The sequence below is a fragment of the Nannospalax galili genome, unplaced genomic scaffold (genome assembly GCF_000622305.1).
Source record: "Nannospalax galili isolate Female #2095 unplaced genomic scaffold, S.galili_v1.0 scaffold1119, whole genome shotgun sequence".
Classification (NCBI taxonomy): Eukaryota; Metazoa; Chordata; class Mammalia; order Rodentia; family Spalacidae; genus Nannospalax; species Nannospalax galili.
In genome coordinates, this window is record NW_008343597.1 from 1696692 (window position 1) to 1713337 (window position 16646).

General features: G+C 52.0%; 2 protein-coding genes across 4 annotated transcripts; both read right to left on the reverse strand.

Annotated features, from left to right (window-relative positions):
* Window positions 1-237: 237 nt before the first annotated feature.
* Window positions 238-10830, reverse strand: Rem2 (RRAD and GEM like GTPase 2). 3 transcript variants are annotated; one of them, XM_029566838.1, is made up of 5 exons: window positions 10458-10830; window positions 3127-3471; window positions 2831-2904; window positions 1534-1741; window positions 238-1189 (listed from the first exon to the last, which is right to left on the reverse strand). In XM_029566838.1, the coding sequence occupies exons 2-5, from the start codon at window positions 3365-3367 to the stop codon at window positions 894-896; spliced, it is 819 nt and encodes a 272-aa protein (XP_029422698.1). In that variant the 5' UTR covers window positions 3368-3471; window positions 10458-10830; the 3' UTR covers window positions 238-893. The 3 variants fall into 3 exon arrangements, with proteins under 3 accessions (XP_029422698.1, XP_008838125.1, XP_029422699.1); XM_008839903.2 differs by lacking the exon at window positions 10458-10830 and adding an exon at window positions 4622-4864; XM_029566839.1 differs by lacking the exons at window positions 3127-3471; window positions 10458-10830 and adding an exon at window positions 4622-4805.
* Window positions 10831-10986: 156 nt separating this feature from the next.
* Lrp10 (LDL receptor related protein 10) lies at window positions 10987-16564 on the reverse strand. Its single transcript, XM_017799843.2, has 6 exons — window positions 16418-16564; window positions 15417-15552; window positions 13630-13820; window positions 12509-13526; window positions 12154-12283; window positions 10987-12026 (listed from the first exon to the last, which is right to left on the reverse strand). The coding sequence occupies exons 1-6, from the start codon at window positions 16500-16502 to the stop codon at window positions 11442-11444; spliced, it is 2145 nt and encodes a 714-aa protein (XP_017655332.1). The 5' UTR covers window positions 16503-16564; the 3' UTR covers window positions 10987-11441.
* Window positions 16565-16646: the final 82 nt, after the last annotated feature.

A 16646-nucleotide genomic window follows, 5' to 3' on the forward strand; every position in this document is an offset into this window, starting at 1 on the left:
GATAAAGAGATGGCATCCAGACTGGGTCCCCGTACTTCTAGCAGGTCTGTTTCTCTCTAGCTCTGACTCTTTAAGGGTCTACCCCAGGACCAAGTCAGTTCCAGACCTTCCCTGGACTTTTAGGTCCCTTGCTTCTCAGGCCCCCCAAGTTTTCTTGCCTGTAACAGCAGCATCTATCCACATCTGCTCCTTCTCTGAGGACTACAAGAACAGAAAGCCAACATGAAGAGACAGCAATAGAAAAAGTCTTTATTGTAAAGGAAAGGGGTGACCCTTTGCTGGCACTTCCTGGGCCCTGGGCTAAAGGGGTCGCTACCACTCAGCTCTGCCTTAGGGCAGAAAATCTGCCCATACCTTAACTTCAATAACCTTAAAGGGCAAGTGCCACATGGAATGGTAAATCACAGTCTAATCTCAGGAATAGCACTTCTAGATCCTTGCCTTTAACAACTTCTTAAGGGCAGCAAATAAGAAAACATTATCAGAAATCTCTGGAAGAGTCTCTCTGGGTTTTTTCCTTTGAACTTTCTTAAAAGTGAGGCATGTTCAGAGTACCAAGGATGTCAACTCCATCCAGGAGTTTACAAAGCACTTTTCCAGTTCTACTTTTTAGAGTCTCTTTACAGGAGAGGCGGTCAAGCGCGAGCTAATTAAACGAAACAAAACAAAACCTTGCAGGGCTGATTTCTTTCCCGACGCTGCCATGGGCCCCCGAGGTGGCGTCCACGCCTCGAGCGCAGTGGGGGGCGAGGTGCCCAGGCGTGGGTGCGGTGGCCGGCGAGCCCTCCTCTCGCTCGCACCTGGGCGTCCTGCGCATTTTTGGTTTCCTAGACTAGGGGGCGAGCGGAGGGCGCGGTGGCCATGGAGACGGCAGTGGCCTTGGCGACAGCCGCTCAGAGCACTGAGAGGTCGTGGCACGACCTGGAGCGCTGCTTGAAGAACTTGGCGTTGCGCGGCACCAGGTTGGCGAGGAAGCGCTTGGCCTTCTTGGTGAGGCTCTCGCGGCGCGCGGGCGGCGCGGGGCCGTCGGGGCTGCCTAGCTCTGGCCGCTGGCCTCCCGCGCGGCCCCGGAGCCGCCGCAGCCGGATCTGGCGCACTGCGCCCTCGAAGAGCTCCCGAGTGTTGTGGTGCAGCGCGGCCGACGTCTCGATGTGCTTGCAGCTCAGCGTTCCAGCCAGGTGGCGGCCCTCTGAGGGAAGCGGCAGCTCAGGCGCCCACCCCGCAGCTTGTGGCTAGGGTGGGCCAGCGCAGGCCCGCGGGAAAGGAGAGGGGATGGGACTACCGAACCCCCATCTCCAAGACCTGGGATCGTGTGCGGGGGGCAGGGGAGGTGCGAGGGAAGAGCAAGAGAGCAGGAGGAATGGAGGGCAATTGAAGGTACCCGGGAGCTAGGTAATGGGGCTCTGCCCTGACTCCAGGGCCAAATGCAGACAAGTGCATGCACAGGTGAGGGTAAAAGGCCTCGGGGAGAAGAGTGACCTGGAAAGTCACCTCTTGAGATTGCAAGTATGGAGTGGGTTTCAGGATACACACCCTCCAGTGATACCTCCCGGGAGCGGGCCAGGTCACTCTTGTTTCCGACAAGGATGACAGGTAGGTCGTGGTGGGGTCTCCCAGCCCGGAGCCGAAGAAGGGTCTCTGGAACTTTGGAGAAGCTTCTTCGATCCGTGACTGAGAAGACGATGAGAAAGGCATCCCCCGTCTGAAGGCAGTGGTCCTGCAGCCACCCACCTGCATCCCCCTGCAGACAACAGGGGCACCAGAGAATGTTAGGGCCGGAGGCATAGGGACTCAGCCTGGAACCTGTATCTCATGATGAGGAATCCAACTGTGAGAGCAAAGCCGCTTGCTAGTTGATGGCAGAATCTCCAAACCCAGAGACTTTGTGGAGGAGGGAGAAGTTAGTGATGTGAACTCCATATGGGAGAAATGGGGAAATAAGATCTCAGACTAGGTTAGCCATCTTCTTCCTTAGGCTTATTTTGTGTGTGCACGTGCGTCTGTGTGTGTGTGGTGGGGGCACATGTGTGCTACTGAGCTTGCATAGAAGTCAGCACTTTTGGGGATTGGTTCTCTCCTTCCACCATGTGGGTCCTGGGAATTGAACTTGGGTCTCTGGGCATGGTGGCAAACTCCTTTACCAGCTGAGCCCTCTCACCAACCCCAGGCTTAAGAGATTGATTCAGAAAAGAATGTTATTCACGAATATGTAGAGATTAAGGATGTAGCTAAGGGCCTAGCATGCACAAGGCCCTGGGTTCGAGTCCCAACACAGCATAAACCAGGAATTGTGATGCACAAATGTAATCCCAGCACTCAGCAGATTGAGACAAGAAGATTGCTATGAGTTCCACATCAGTACAGGCTACAAACGAGACCCTGACCCCTCCCCAAATAAACAAAAAACTTATAATTTAGTATCTCATTTCTACATAGTAATATTATGTTCAAGTACTCAGAAGTCTTCACATATTCCTCCCCTCTCCTGTTACTCTAGAGCCCCGACCTTTTGTCCTGTCACATCAGACTCCCAGGATGAAATATTTATGCTTGGGTCAATTTCTGGGTGTCTAGCCTGACTTGAAGCTGAAGAGTTTGTCAGATTCAGAGTCTAACTTTTGTCTAGGCAGAAAGGTCCTGGGGAAACCGTGGGTCTTATGACCATGTGTTAGATACATTGTGGTGGGCCTTTGTCTCTGAGGTGGTAAAATGAAAAGCCATGTTCTGGCTCACGTTGAAGCCAGGACCTACAGTCCCCCGGCCTTCAGCCAGACTGCCCTTCCCATTCTTCAGCTCCATCACCTGCTCACAGCTGAATCTGAGTCCTTACCTGTTCCCAGATGTCATAGACAATTAAAGTCACTTCTTCTTTGTCCACCATGATACGTCGCTCATAGGTGTCTTCTGTTGGGAAATAGAGGGGATAAAGCCTGTGAGGAGGTTCCCCAACTTGTGAGACCTAGTAACCAGGAACACCATCACTCCCAGCATCAGGGAATCCTCTCCAGGGAGGCTAGTACAGAAAGCATTAGAGAAGCTTCTCTTGGGCTCTGTCCTCCAGGAGCACTTTGATTCCTGACTAGGGCCCTAGAGCCCCTTCAATCCCAACAGGGTGTCCCCAAATACCTGAATTCTCCATCTCATGAGCACTGTCTCCCTGGAGACCTCCAAATGTGCCTGCTAGAGTGCTCTTGCCCACGCCACTCTCCCCCACGAGCATGACCTTAAAGATGCCATCCTTTTGGGCAGGGGCTGTCTCTCCTGAGCCCAAGGAATCAGAAGACCCAGAGGATGAGGCTTGAGGTGGCCAGTCAAGTTCATCTACAGCCTGGGCCCGCCGTAGCTGGTGCTTGTAGGGCACAGGCATGCTGCCTCTTCGTCTGGGGGCCCCGGGGGCAGGCGGTGGCCCACTCCTGTCCAACTCTGCCAACAGTGTCTCTGGCTTCTGCTTCAGAAGTATAGCATCTGCTTCTAGAGGGGCCGAGAAAAGCAAGCCAGGAGGGAGGTACACCTACCATCTGCTGAGGACTTAATTCAGGTTGCTCTGCTTCACCCAGTTAAAGACTATGACCCCTGAGGAACTGAGAATCTTTAGCCTCTTACACTAAAGTTACCCAGAAACCTAAGATGACAAGCTTTCAAGAAGCTAGCACCATACTTTCCCATTGTGATCTGAGCCACAACCTATACAAAACATGTAGGGGAAGCCCTTGTGCACAGGCTTGCACACCCACTCACACCTTACACTGACATAGGCACACTCCTAGACTAGGCTGCTGGCCTGGTGAGTTGGGAGAAGCTGTCCATTTTTCCACTAATGGACCCTGCCTCCTATTGCTTCCTGCATCTCATAATCCTCCAACTGAGAGGGCTGAGCTGAAGCTGCTGCTTAGATTTTGCACAATAAAAACTTTGTAGGGAGCCTGTTTCCCTGGCTTGGTAGGATGATGTGTGTGTCGGGCTCTCTGTCTGGGGTGTGTGTATGTGTTAGAGGGGCTTTGTTTCTCGTGCCCCCATAAGTGAGCATTCCCAGGGTACGGTTGTGTGTGAGAGAATCTTTCTGCATCCTCAGCTGTCCCAGTGAGTGGGAGAGAATAGTGTGTTCATGGGGAAGTAGAGGTGGAGAGGGTAGGGGGAGAGGGAGGGTGCCGACGCAAGGATTGGGATAACCGGAGGAGCAACAACAGACACAACAAAAGGGGGATGGAGAGAGGCTGTAAATAGCACAGGATCAATATCTGGCAGGCAGCCAAGGCCGGAGCTGGAAGAAACGCTTACAACAGGTCCCCAGGGCAGCCCTTCAGCTGGTGATTCCCAGGCTTGTGGGCTGCCCCTTTCCTTCCTCCCTACCCTCTGGTGGGTCCCAGCCTATCAGGGATGAGGCTGACCTAGGAGCCGAGTACCAGTTTCCCTAGCAAAGCCCTGGAGTGTTGGGGGAGGGGCATCTGGACAGCTCCTCTCTCCCTCCACCTTAGCAGTGCAGACCTATGTGCGGGATCCTCTCTGCTGCTTGACTCGCTCTTCCCTTCTTGCTGACTGAGCCCTAGTACTGACCTGCCTACCAAAGCTTCAGTTTCCCCACCCATGGATTCAACCCGAACCTATTCAGCTTTGCCCTCACCTGGTGTGGGTGTCCCTGGTGGGGAGGCCTGGTGGCTGCTGGAAGAACAAAGTGCTGTGGTTTCTGTGTCCGTGTCCATGTTGGTGTTAAGGTCCGTGTGCATCGGCGTGCGAGTGCAGCCTGCAGCTCCCAGCACCGGTTCCCTCACTCGGCAGCACTGTCAGCTTTTCCCTTTAAATACCGCCCTCCCTCCCCACACCTGGGGAAATTGCCCCGCCCCCTGATGAGGTCAGATATGCTAATGAGCAGTGATGTAAGCGGGATTCCCTCCTTCTGTCCCCCTCCCTTTTCTTTGTGTCATTTCCCTCTGGGAGAATACTCACGGCGGAGCCAGGTTAAGGCATAACCCAACGGAGGGGTGGAAGAGACAAGGTTTCGGAGAAGGTTTCGGGGGAGGGGTTCATGGGTAAGGGAGTTAAAGGGGGCAGAATTTCCGGACCCAGGAAAGCCAGAGGTCTTTTGCTCCAGGATCCAGAACTATGCACCATTTGTCTGTTGTTTCCATCTCAAAGTTGGGTGCTCAGCCGCTTAGAGGATGGCAGACAGACTAAAGGCTCATTTGAAAGACAAAGAAATAGGCCAGGAGGTGGAGAAGTGGAGGGTCGGTCACCCTAGCACGCCTCTCTCCTTCCCTCTGTGGCTTCAGGGCTAAGCCACAGGGATCCCTAAACAGAGCTCAGGAGGCCGGTTTGCTTGTGCCGGTTTATTTTGCTGGTAGGTTGAAGCAGGACTCCTTCACCTCCTCTCCGCTCCAGGTCCACCAAGCCAGGGTTAATCAGTAGCCAAAAGGGGAGACAAAGCTAACCCACAGTGGATGGTGTCTACCTCTGTGAACTTCACCGTCCCTGTCTGCTCAGCTCCCTTTCCCTTCGGGTTTCTGTTCATGTCAGCCTCCCAGGCATCCTTAATCACACACCACATGGTCTGGTGTCCTCTTTCTGCTTCACCCTAATTCTGCCAAAGTACTGATAGCTCCTTTCATGAGTAAGGTTTTGAGTGGTAGGTGGGTGGCCTGATCCCAAAGCAATCCTGCACATCATTAGGATTCCCACTTGGATCTTCCCAAAACCAGACTCCCTCCTACCTTGTTTCTATACTATGCTGCTTTCCTTGCCTTAACTATTCCAAGACTTCTATTACTAGGGGTATATTTTGCTTATCCTCAGTGGACTTTTCCAATGGAAGCACCAAGTGCTCCTGGGATATGTGTGGTTCCTCTTCACTGACCTGGAGGTCAGCTATGGGGCAGGATCTGGAAGGAGCACAAAGTACTCCTCGCAGCTAAAACACAATGCATTTTACTCACTAGAGCCTTTAGTCCCCAGTCACCGCTTACTTAATCTTATTTTATTCACAGCTTTGATATGTCCATGTGCATCCCTGTAGCAAGAGCACATTAAGAGGAAGGACCCTTGACAATCATTGCTTTCCATGAGTGATTTGCAGCTCTCCTCTCCCTCTCTCTCTCTCTCTTGTGTGTCCCACGTGTGCAGTTGCCTGCAGAGGCAAGATGGCATTTAGAGTACTGGATCCCCTGGAACTGGAGTTACAGGTGGTTGTGAACCACCTGACATGGGTGCTGGGACCTGAACTTGGGTCCTTTGGAAGACCAGAAAGTGCCCTTAACCACTATGCCATCTCTCCTACCCTCTAATTTTTTGAGATGGAATCTCACCTCTGTAGCCTAGGCTATCCTAGAACTCACTTTGTACTCCAGGGCGGCCTTAAATTCATGGTGATCTTTTTTGTTTTTTTGAGACAGAGTCTCAACTATGTAGCCCTGGCTGGCCTGGAACTCAGAGATCTGCCTGCTTCTGCCTCCCTCTGAGTGCTGGGACATGGTGATCCTCTTGCCTCCAACCTCCCAAACGTTTGGGGTTACAAGCATGTGCCACATGTCTGGATTTTTTTTTTTTAAGAAAGTAGTAGTCTAGGTTGCTGGGGAGATGGTTCAGCAGTTAAGAGAACAGGCTAGCTGGGTGTGGTGGCACAAGCCTTTAATCCCAGGACTTGTAGAGGTAGGTGGATCTCTGTGAATTTGAGGCTAGCCTACAGCTGGGGCTACAGGGAAATCTTGTCTCAAAAAGATCAAAAAAAAAAAAAAGAAAGAGAGCAAACAAGCGAACACTGACTGTTCTTGCAGAGAACCTGGGTTCAATTCCCAGCACCCACATGGCAGGTAACAACTGTCTGTAACTCCAGTTCCAGGGGAATGTGATATCCTCTTCTGACTCCCATGGGCAACACACAACATGGGTGCACTTCCATACACGCAGGCAATACACTCATACACATAGAGAAAAAAAATATTCTAAAAAAGAACAAAGTAGTATATTATATATAGGAAGCTTAGGAGAAAGAAGGCCTTGAACTCAGATCTACCTGCCTCTGCCTCCCGAGTGCTGGGACTAAAGGCATGTGCCACCACGCCCAGCTTATTTTTTAGTTTTAGAAATTCTAGGAATCAAACCCAGGACCTCACACACGTAAGATAAGCACATTACCACTGGGCTATATTCACAGCCCTACTTTTAAGTTTTATATTGTAAAGTAGCTGGGCCTAGTCATAGTGACACATATGTAATCCCTCTAGATGCTGAGTTGGAGACAAGCTTGGGCTACACAGCAAATTCTATCTCAAAACTAAACACAAAGAAAACATTGTAAAGATACAAGCTTTAAGTATCTGGAAGTCACTTGGATTCATTTCTGCGATGCCAGAAACAGTTCTCCAGCACAACTTCTGCCTCTTTGCTCCGGCCATGGACCACAGGTGCAGGGTGGGTTTCACTTTGAACCCTCCCCATCATTTCACTAAGAGGAGGTTGGAACTGTCTGCTGCTGCATACTGGCCTGAGCAGCACTCTCAGAAACAGAAGGCTCTATGGACAGTGGGGTTAAGATTTGGACCCACAGGCTGCAGAGATGGCTCAGCAGTTAAGAACACTGGTTGTTTTTGCAGAAGATTTGGGTTCAAATCCCAGCACCCACATGGTGGCTAACAACTGTCCGTAACTCCAGTTCCAGGGGATCTGACAGACTCTTCTGTCCTCCTCCGGCATTGCGTGACACAGGTGCAATTACCTACAAGCATACACATACACATACACGCATACACATAAAAAGAATAAAATATAAAGATTTGGACCCACATGTAGCCAGGTCTAAATCCTGAACCTGAGAGAGAGGAGCTGACAAGGCCCACAGCACAGCTGTGTTCTAGGTCAGCCATACATGAGAACAGCATCTAGCAAACCACACGTGCCCAATTCCAGCACACTTTTGTGGGTGGCTAGGGATGTGTGCGTATTGGTTTCTTCTCCTTCCAGCAGGGCCTGCAGCCTGGTTCAGGACCACAGTTTTGCTCCGGACAAATTCCCAGTATTTTTGTCATCTGGGACTGATTCAGTCTGATCTCAATTTTTAAAAATTACATTTTATTGTGTGTGCACGTGCCATGGAACATAAAGATCAGAGAAAACTTGGGGGAGTTGTTTCCCTCCTTCCACTATGCGGGTCCGGAACTGAACTTGGATTTTTAGACTTGGTGTCAGGTGCGTTTACCCACTGTGCCATCACTGGCTCCGAACATCAATGTGTTGAAGAGTGTTTCTCTATTTTTGGCAGTGCTGGGGATGGAACCCAGGGCCTTGCACACACTAGCAAGTCCTGTACTGCTGAGCTGCATCTGCAATCCTCTGATCCCTTTTTTTTTTTTTTCTGAGACATGGTCTCCCTATAGCCACAGCTAACCTGGAATTGGCTATGGAGACCAGGCTGGCCTCAATTTAAGAGAGCTGCCTCCCAAGTGTTAGGATTAAGGGGTGCGCCACTACACCTGGCCTGATTCCCTATCTTATGTTGAACGCTTGCTCTCCCAAGAACCTTCACAGGGGTCCCACACTCCTGAGACTGATCTTAGCGGCATCTCTCTGAATAGCATTTTAAGTCCTCTTATGCTATATTTTCTTTAAATTTTTTGACATTTTAATGAGCATTTTGCCTGCATGTAAGTCATGCAGTGCCTGCAGAGGTTAGGTGGTGATGGATCCCTCAGAACTGGAGTTAAGAATGGTTGTTAGCTGCCATGTGGCTAAAGGGAACCAAACCTGGGTCCTCTTTGAGAGCAGCCAGTGCTCTTAACAGCTGAGCCAGCTATCCAGCCCTTATCCTATATTTTCAATCTAGACTATCCCTCAGAGGTCCATGTGTTAATGGTTTGGTCTCAGTCCCTGGCACTCTGAAGGGGGCTTAACAGAAGGTTTTCAGTTACTGGGGCATGACCTCCAGGGGGATTGTGGGACCTGGTCTCTTCCTCTCCCACTGCATTACCTATTAGTGAGCAATTCTGCTATGCCTTGAATTCCTGCTATGAGGTGTTGCTCCTTCCATCAAGCACCACAGACTAAAACTCAAAAAACGAGAGCCAAAATAACATTTTGGGTGTTTAAGTCAGGGTCTTGCTATGTAACGCAGGCCGGCCTAGATTATAGTGTGCACACCACTACTCTTTTTCTCTGAGACAGGGTCTCCCAGTAGCCCAATTGGCCTGGACTTGTTATGTAGACCAGGCTGGCCTTGGAGGACTCAGAGAGATCTGCCTCCCTGAGTGCTGGGATTAAAGGCATGTGCCACCAAGCCTGGCTCCTGCCCTTATTTTAGTTTTCTCAGGTATTTGTTACAGTAGCAGAAAACTACCTAACACACCTCTTTTCTTTTTCTTGGGCCCTGGTCAAAGTACACTTGAACCGAGGAAGCTATCGGCCCTAGCATGTATGAAGTTCCGAGTTCAATCTCCAGCACTGCATAAACCTGGTGTGGGCTGCATCCCAGCTCTTGGGAGGCCTTGAGATACACAAGACCCTGTCTCAAAAAAGGGAAAAAAAAAGTAAATCTAAGTGACTGCTCCTTAGTTCCCCAACCTCACTCAGGAAGGCCTGTTTGTTTCCCCATGCTGTGGTTACAAGGTCAGTTCCCTTTCCTACCAACCCTGGGACTGCACTGTGGTTTACAAAAGATATGTTCCTGCTTGCACCTTCTGGGCACATAACCCAGGAGAGGAGGAACTTCTTTCAGGTACTATTACCTCTAAGCACAGACCTCCCTAGTGAACTCTGCTTTCAAGAACTCCATACAACATTCTGATACACTTTCCAACCAGGAGCACTTTACCTTAAATCTTTGTCCATATTCATGTTGCAAATCCCTTCTAAGAGGGAAAAGGTCTGGAAGAGGCCAAGGGATGAAAATACAGGTGGGAGGGTTTTAGGGTGGCTACAGTAAGAAGAAAGACTGTGGCGGGGGCATGGGGGAGAAAGCGCAATCCCTGCTTGATGATGTAACTGGCCCTGATGTGGGGTGGGAATGGAGGGTGCAAGGAGTATTTGCCTGTGGGAGTGAGTGCCCAAAGGGAGCAGAAGCAAGATTCAGGTTTCCTGGACTGTCCGCAACCTCTGGTGAGGGTGTGAAGTTAGAGCTTAGGGTTTCCTTGACCCAAGTGGTAAGGATCCCAGGGATACAACCAGGTCCACAAACTCTGCTTGCTCAAGACTCTTGTTCACTAGGAAAGGAGATAATTGTGTAGAGACTACGGGGTGTGACAGTGGTGGCCTCTCCACCAAGTTCAGGGAAGGCCCAAGGGGAGCCAGTTTCCTGGGAACTGCTGCTAGGGATGCCAATTTTCTTTTGAAACTCAAGGGCAGCTTCTGCCACCTTGCTCACCAGAGGCAGGGTTCCAGCATTTCATTCACCCTCCAGAGCTCTTTAACTGACCACTGCTCAGGCTCCCACTGCCTTTTCTAAGGAGGTTGTCTTGCCTAAAGTTTGTTTGTCCTACCTGGAATTCAGCTTGAGTGCAACCGATGACAGTACTGTGAGAATCTGATTTCAGCTCTCTTCCACGGAGATCTCCTAAATTTGGCTGGTCATGTAGGCACTTGCACAACCTTAGCGTGATTTTTTTTCCCCCTTTGTCTGCTTTGAAGGGGTTGAGAGAATGGGAATTGTGGCTCCTGTGTTCTGTTGGGGAAGACTGCAGCTCTGCTCTGTGCACTCACAGGACTCCATAAATGGACCCTTTCTTGACTTCAGGGCCCAGCTGGTTCCCTGATGTCTGGCCTGCAGGCTTGATGCTCACCCCTGTCAGTGTAGGGCTGGGCCCCAGGCAGTGATGAAAGTGGAGGGTTGGTCCTTACAGTTCCTTGAATGGGCCTCTCTTCTGAGTAGCATAAAAATCAAGAGCAGGCAGTTAGTTGGAAGATATACACAGGAAGATGGCTGAGCTGAGGCATCTCCAGGAAGAACAAGGTGAGGGAGCAGAGGTGGGCAGAGGCAGGATACAGGCTCACAGCCAACTTGCCATGCACTGAAGTTTATGATTCTTTATTTTTTCCTCAATTTCCTGGGCAATGACCTAACTAGGGGACAAAAGCATGTGTGTTCTTTACGTGGGCCCCATCGGGATAGAGGCTGGAAAACCTCACCCTGCCCAAATGCTCCCCTTGGAGCCTGGAAGATCTCCATCCAATTGACGTTCTGGTGCTTAAGGCCACTTCTGGGTGGGGCTTTTGGCAAGGAGTGTCCAGGACTATGATCCTTTAGGAACTTTTCTTAACACAGCCACCTGGATAGCAGTGGGATGGGCAGAGTGGTGGTACAGGGTGTGTGGTCTCTGGTCACACACAGAAGGGGCTCTCAGTGAGCACTCGCCCCGCCTGAGGGAAACCTAACTTTCCAATGCTATACAGATCAACGGGGAAGTTGAGCCATCTCTAAAGGGTTGTGCCAGCATGTCTAGAGCCCCAAAGAGGGTCAGGGCCCCTCAAGCAAGCAGTGGTTCATCCTCTGCCTCAACCACCCAGACCCCAGGCTCAGCCAATGGCATTAACAGCACATCATCTTCATCCTCTGGGGCCAGAGCTGTTGTGTGGGGTCCAGGTGGGGTCCAAGTGGGTCCTGGGGGCCACAGAGTGGGCAGGAGGCGGCCTCGAAGGGCCTGCACCACTCCAGACAATAGCGATGGCTCTAGGGGCGCTGTAGGCAGTGGCCCTGGGGGCTCAGAGACAGTAGCAAGGGCCGGAGATGTGCTAGGCGTTGGGAGGGGAGATTTGATGGGCAGTGGAGGGGCCTGCTCCCCATCTTGCCCTCCCACTGCCCCACCCTCACAGGCTGGACCTGTACTGCCATCCAGGGCCTCAGTGGGAACAGCAGGTGTGACCTGGGGTCTGGTCTCTGGGGCCCGAGCTGGGGGGTTGGCTCGAGGAAGCAGGCCCCATCGGCGGAGACGACGAACCAGGCGTCGCACTGAGCGGCCCCGCTGGCGTCGACGGCCACCTGAGGGACCTCCTGGAGTCATATCTTGGCGCAAGATCTGGAGCAGAGAACGCAGGCTGCCCAGCACTGAGTTCTGCAAGGAGAGGAGGCAGACATCAGAGTCGGGGGGCTAAGTGGCTGGACGAAGAGTGGTGCAGTGGCAGAGCCGCAGTGGGGTGCAAGGCTGGTACTAGCAGGACTAGAGTCGGGGGATGACTTACGTCATTAGGGCTCTCTGTAGGGAAGTCTTCAACAGGTGGGATGGCACCCTGGGCAATGAGCTGCCCATAGGAAGGGGGTGCCTGCTGCTGCACGATCTCAGCCTCCATCCGGGAAAGGGGGGCAAAGATGCTGGAAGGAAGGAGGGCGCTCAGTCACTGGTCACTTCCTGAAAGGGCAGCTGCCCCAGCCTAGACGGACCTCTTCCCTTCATCCCACTCTAGGGACAGATGGGGCTATGCCATGGTTTGTCCCAGGTCATCTCAAGGTGGACCTGCTCACTGTTTCCTGGACCCACAAGGGCCTCATCTCACCCTCAGTCTCCCCTCTTCCACAGCCAGCCCCACTCCGACTGACCTGTACTCCTGGGTGCGAATGGCATACAGTTTGCAGGTACAGCCTAGTGCGATGACCAGCAGCAGGCCGCACACGAGGCTGCCGATGACCGCAGCGGTGATGACCTTCCGGGGCAGGGCATAGGAGCAGTCCCACTCATCGCTGCCATCCGCACAGTCTGGCTGCCCGTCACACACCCACGTCTCATACACACACTTCTCATCCCTGCACCGGAAGTTGCCCGGCTGGCAATGCCGGCAGCGTCTCTCATCTGCCCCATCCGCACAGAAGGTCTGGTAGTTGCAGCGGTCAGCAGGCAGGTAGCAGGCTGTGGCACCAGGGGTGCCCACAGCTCCACAGGGGAAGTGCCCGGGGGGGCAACCAGGGCAATCTTTCTCATCTGTGCCGTCAGCACAGTCCCATGAGCCATCGCAGCGCTGTGCCTCACTATAGCAGCGTTCACCTAGATTTTCTCCAGCCCCCAGACCCGAGCCCAAGCCACAGGGTCGGTCCCAAGGTAAACAGTATCCTCGAACATGGTAGGTAGCATTAAAGCCCCGGCCACTGCTCCAAGCAACTGTGTGGTAGGCCACAACAGCCTGGCCAGACAGGGTTTCCACAGTGACAGCCTTGCCATTGCTGAAGTGGGTAAGACTACGTAGCAGTCTTGGGGTTTCAGGGGGCCCAGCGCCATCATACACATGTACTGCATCTCCATAGCCCAAGTCCAGGGCAGTGAAGCGCACTGCCAGCCTCCGGCCATCATGGGGGTCTAGTAGCCACAGGCAGGACTGGGGGTGGGAAACTGAGGCCAAGTGTGAATATCCAGGGGAAGAAAAGACCCCATAAAAGTCTTCCAAGGTAAGATTGCAGGGCACAGTGGGGGCAGGGGCTGGCCTCAGGCTAGGAAATGGATCTGAGCTGCAACCTGCCTCATCGGAGCCATCTCCACAGGCATCGATCCCATCACAGCGCTGATCAGCGGGAACGCAGCGGTGGTTCAGGCACTGGAACTCTTCCTGCAGGCACATTAGCCAATCTGCAGAGGTAGCACACAGAGACCAGCCCTCAAGATCCTTCGGTATTCCCCAGGGCTTTTACTCCTGCTCTAACGGTCCCAGGGCACTCCCTGTCTAGCCTACCTTGACTGTAAGACAGCAAGAAGCCCTGGCCCACAGGTGCTCTGGCCCCAGCATAGCTGTATGTGATGGTGACATTGCCCCCTGGAAGCTGTAGGGGACTGGCAGGAGCCTCACACAAAGAGACTGGTGGCTGGAGAGGGGAGCACAGAGTTAAGCGCTCTGAGCCACAAGCCAGGTGCAGCTTCTGGAACCTGCACGGGTAGAGGAAAGGAAGACATGAGATGTTCTGGATTTCTGCTAGCTACCTCCTGCCCTGATGACACGTTCCTTCTCCCCAAGAAGCACAAACACCTGCTTACCCACTATTCAAAGAACCAGATGAAAATTCAAATAAATCCTTCTGCAGTAAATATAGTCAACAGGGGAAAGTTCTAACGGGCCTGTGGCACAATCAGAACATGTGACATACCCTAGAGCCCTTTGGAAAAATTGACTTGTGTTCAGGGACTGAGTTAAAACAGAATTTTTGGGTCTAGAGAGATGGTTCAGTGGTTAAGAGCACTGGCTGCACTTGCAGAGGACCCGAGTTTGGTTCCCAGCATCCACACGGTGGCTAACATCTGTCTGTAACTCCAGTTCTGGGGTTCCAACTACCTCTTCTGACCTCTGCAGGTATCAGGCATGCGTGTGGTGCACTTACATACATGCAGGCCAAACACTCATACACATTAAAAAAAAAAGAAAGAAAAAAGAAAAAGACAGGTTTATAGCTTTCCAGTTGGTACAGTATCATCATCACCCAGGTAAAGTGCCACCAACAGCTGACAAAATGTTCTATAGCTCAGTTAACCAGAACTTCCTGGCTCTATAAGCCACGGGGTAAAATCCCCTATAGCGAGCCCCTAGGCCAACAACCTTTCCCTAAACTGCCCTCTCCTGTTGCATACTGCTTTCTGGAAAAATTCATAGCAAGTAAACTGTGTGAGGCAAACAGCCAGTTGTGGGTGCTACAAACTGTCCTTAAATCCAGTTCCAGGGAACTCTGATGCCCTCTTCTGATGCTCTGCAGCATTGCACCACAAGGTGCACTCACATACATGCAGGCAATACACACTCATACACATAAAACTAATAAAATATTTAAAAACAAAAACAAACAAAAAACCCTCAAAAACTGGGCATGGTGGCCCACAGGAAATCCTAGCACTTGGGAAAGTGAGGCAGGAGGATCACAAGTTTAAGGTCAGTCTGGGCTACACAGTGAGATTCTGTCTCAAAAAGAGGCAGGAAGGGTAGAGACAAGGAGAGGAAAACGGAGGGAAGAAAAGGGAAGGGAGAGGACAGAGGACAGGGAAGAGAAGGGAGAGGAGAACAGGGGAAAGAGGGTAGAGAAAGGAAGGGAGGGGGAAGGGGAGGAAAGAGGAAGAGGAGGGAACAGAGCCGGTGTTTCTGTTGGTTTGTTTTGCTGGGGACTGAACCCAGGCTTTTTTGAATGCTACACTAGTATTCTACCAATGAGCTATGAATACATTCGCAGCCCCGAGGAAGGTTCTAAGTTGATCGCGGAGTAGGCCAAGCAAGGGCTTGATGGACTCCTCCCAACAATTCTATTTGAGCCCAGAATAATTCCTACAGCCCTATGGAGATGGCCAATACCCAAGCTAAATGTGTACCGCAGCCCAGCTCCAATTTACCATCTCCTGCCTAGAACAAGCCAAGCTTTTAGAGAAGACTAGGCCAAACTCAGTTCAACTCTTCCACTGCAAGGATGGAGATACCAAAGAGAAATGATCTATGACTTTTTCACAGGGAGGGGAAAAGGGCAGCAGAGAGGCCTTGCTTCTCACCTGACAGTTACAGTCTGTTCCTTGCTGCCCAGGATAAGCCAGGTGCAGTTGGTAGGGGAGCTGCGGCTGTCACGGCCCAGGGGCCTCTGTAAGGTGCCCTGTACTTCCAAGAGCACTGCTGGAGGTGCCTCACAGGCTGTAGGGAACAAGGAGGGGACAATGGTTGAGACCCTTAACACCCTGCCCCTCCCCAGCTTTGCTACCTCTGGATGCTTTAAGAAGGAACAGAGACCCTTACCCACCACACACAGTCCAATGGCTCCCCTCTTCCTCTCCACACTTTTTTGTTTGCTGTTTTTTTTTGGACTCTTATGTGGCCAAGGTTATCCTCAAACTCACTATGTAGCTGAGACTGGTCTTGAACTGATCCTTCTGCCTCCTTCTGTCAAGTGCTGGGATTACAGGAGGACTGTGTCACCCTCCACCCCATCCCTCTCCACATTCTTTATAGCCTTTTTTTTTTTTTTGGTCTTTTTGAGACAGAGTCTCTCTGTAGTTCCAACTGGCCTGGAACTCACTATGTAGACCAGGCTGGCCTTGAACTCACAGACATCTTCCTGCCTCTGCCTCCCAAGTGCTGGGATTAAAGGTGTGTACTGCCACACCCAGCACAGCCTTGTCTTAAATATTAACACCATACCCCTATGCCAGTAGGCACAGGAAATACTGTTTCTACTCTGAGGAAGACTGTATTCTAGCTAGGGAGACCAAACATATTTATTCCATGGGAAAAACTAGACGGTGCATAACAACTACTAGGGCCCCCCTGGTCCTGTTTTCCCACCTATAAAATAAAAGACGAATGATGTCCACTCTAAAACTATCGTAAGGTACCACAGATTCAGGAGAGTCTCTCGGCTGCGTCCTCATTCCCAAGCCCCAGAACCCTAACTTTCCCTCTACTCACCAGGGCTGGGAAAAGTGATCCGGTCTGGGTGAGCCAGAGCGCCTCCTAGGGAGAGAGCGAGAAAAGGCAGGACAGTGAGTCAAGTTTTCCTCACCTGAACAACTCAAGAAGGAGGCCCATCTGGGACTTCCGGGCAGTTTAGAGCAAGGACTCGAGGAGCCGGAAGAGGCGCGGGGCATGACCTCGCCGCAAGGTCCGTGGTCAGAGGCCGTGGAGCTGGAAGGACCTGGGCAAGCGGGGGCAGGCGGCCTCGGACCGCGCAGGGGCAGAGGCGGGCGCGGGGCGCGGCGCTGCGGCGACCGGGCGCGCTGACCCCGGGGCGG

Bases quoted from the DNA above. Each gene is read 5' to 3' on its own strand.
- Rem2 (XM_008839903.2), bottom strand. From the start codon at position 4,724: ATGCACACGGACCTTAACACCAACATGGACACGGACACAGAAACCACA. The intron at 1,742-2,830 runs GTAAGGACTCAG...TGTTGTCTGCAG, and splicing joins TCTATGACATCTGGGAACAG to GGGGATGCAGGTGGGTGGCT. The intron at 1,190-1,533 runs GTGTGTATCCTG...CGCTTCCCTCAG, and splicing joins CCGGGAGGTATCACTGGAGG to AGGGCCGCCACCTGGCTGGA.
- Lrp10 (XM_017799843.2), bottom strand. From the start codon at position 16,502: ATGCCCCGCGCCTCTTCCGGCTCCTCGAGTCCTTGCTCTAAACTGCCC. The intron at 13,527-13,629 runs GTAGGCTAGACA...CTACCTCTGCAG, and splicing joins CTTGCTGTCTTACAGTCAAG to ATTGGCTAATGTGCCTGCAG. The intron at 12,284-12,508 runs GTCAGTCGGAGT...CCTTCCTTCCAG, and splicing joins ATTCGCACCCAGGAGTACAG to CATCTTTGCCCCCCTTTCCC.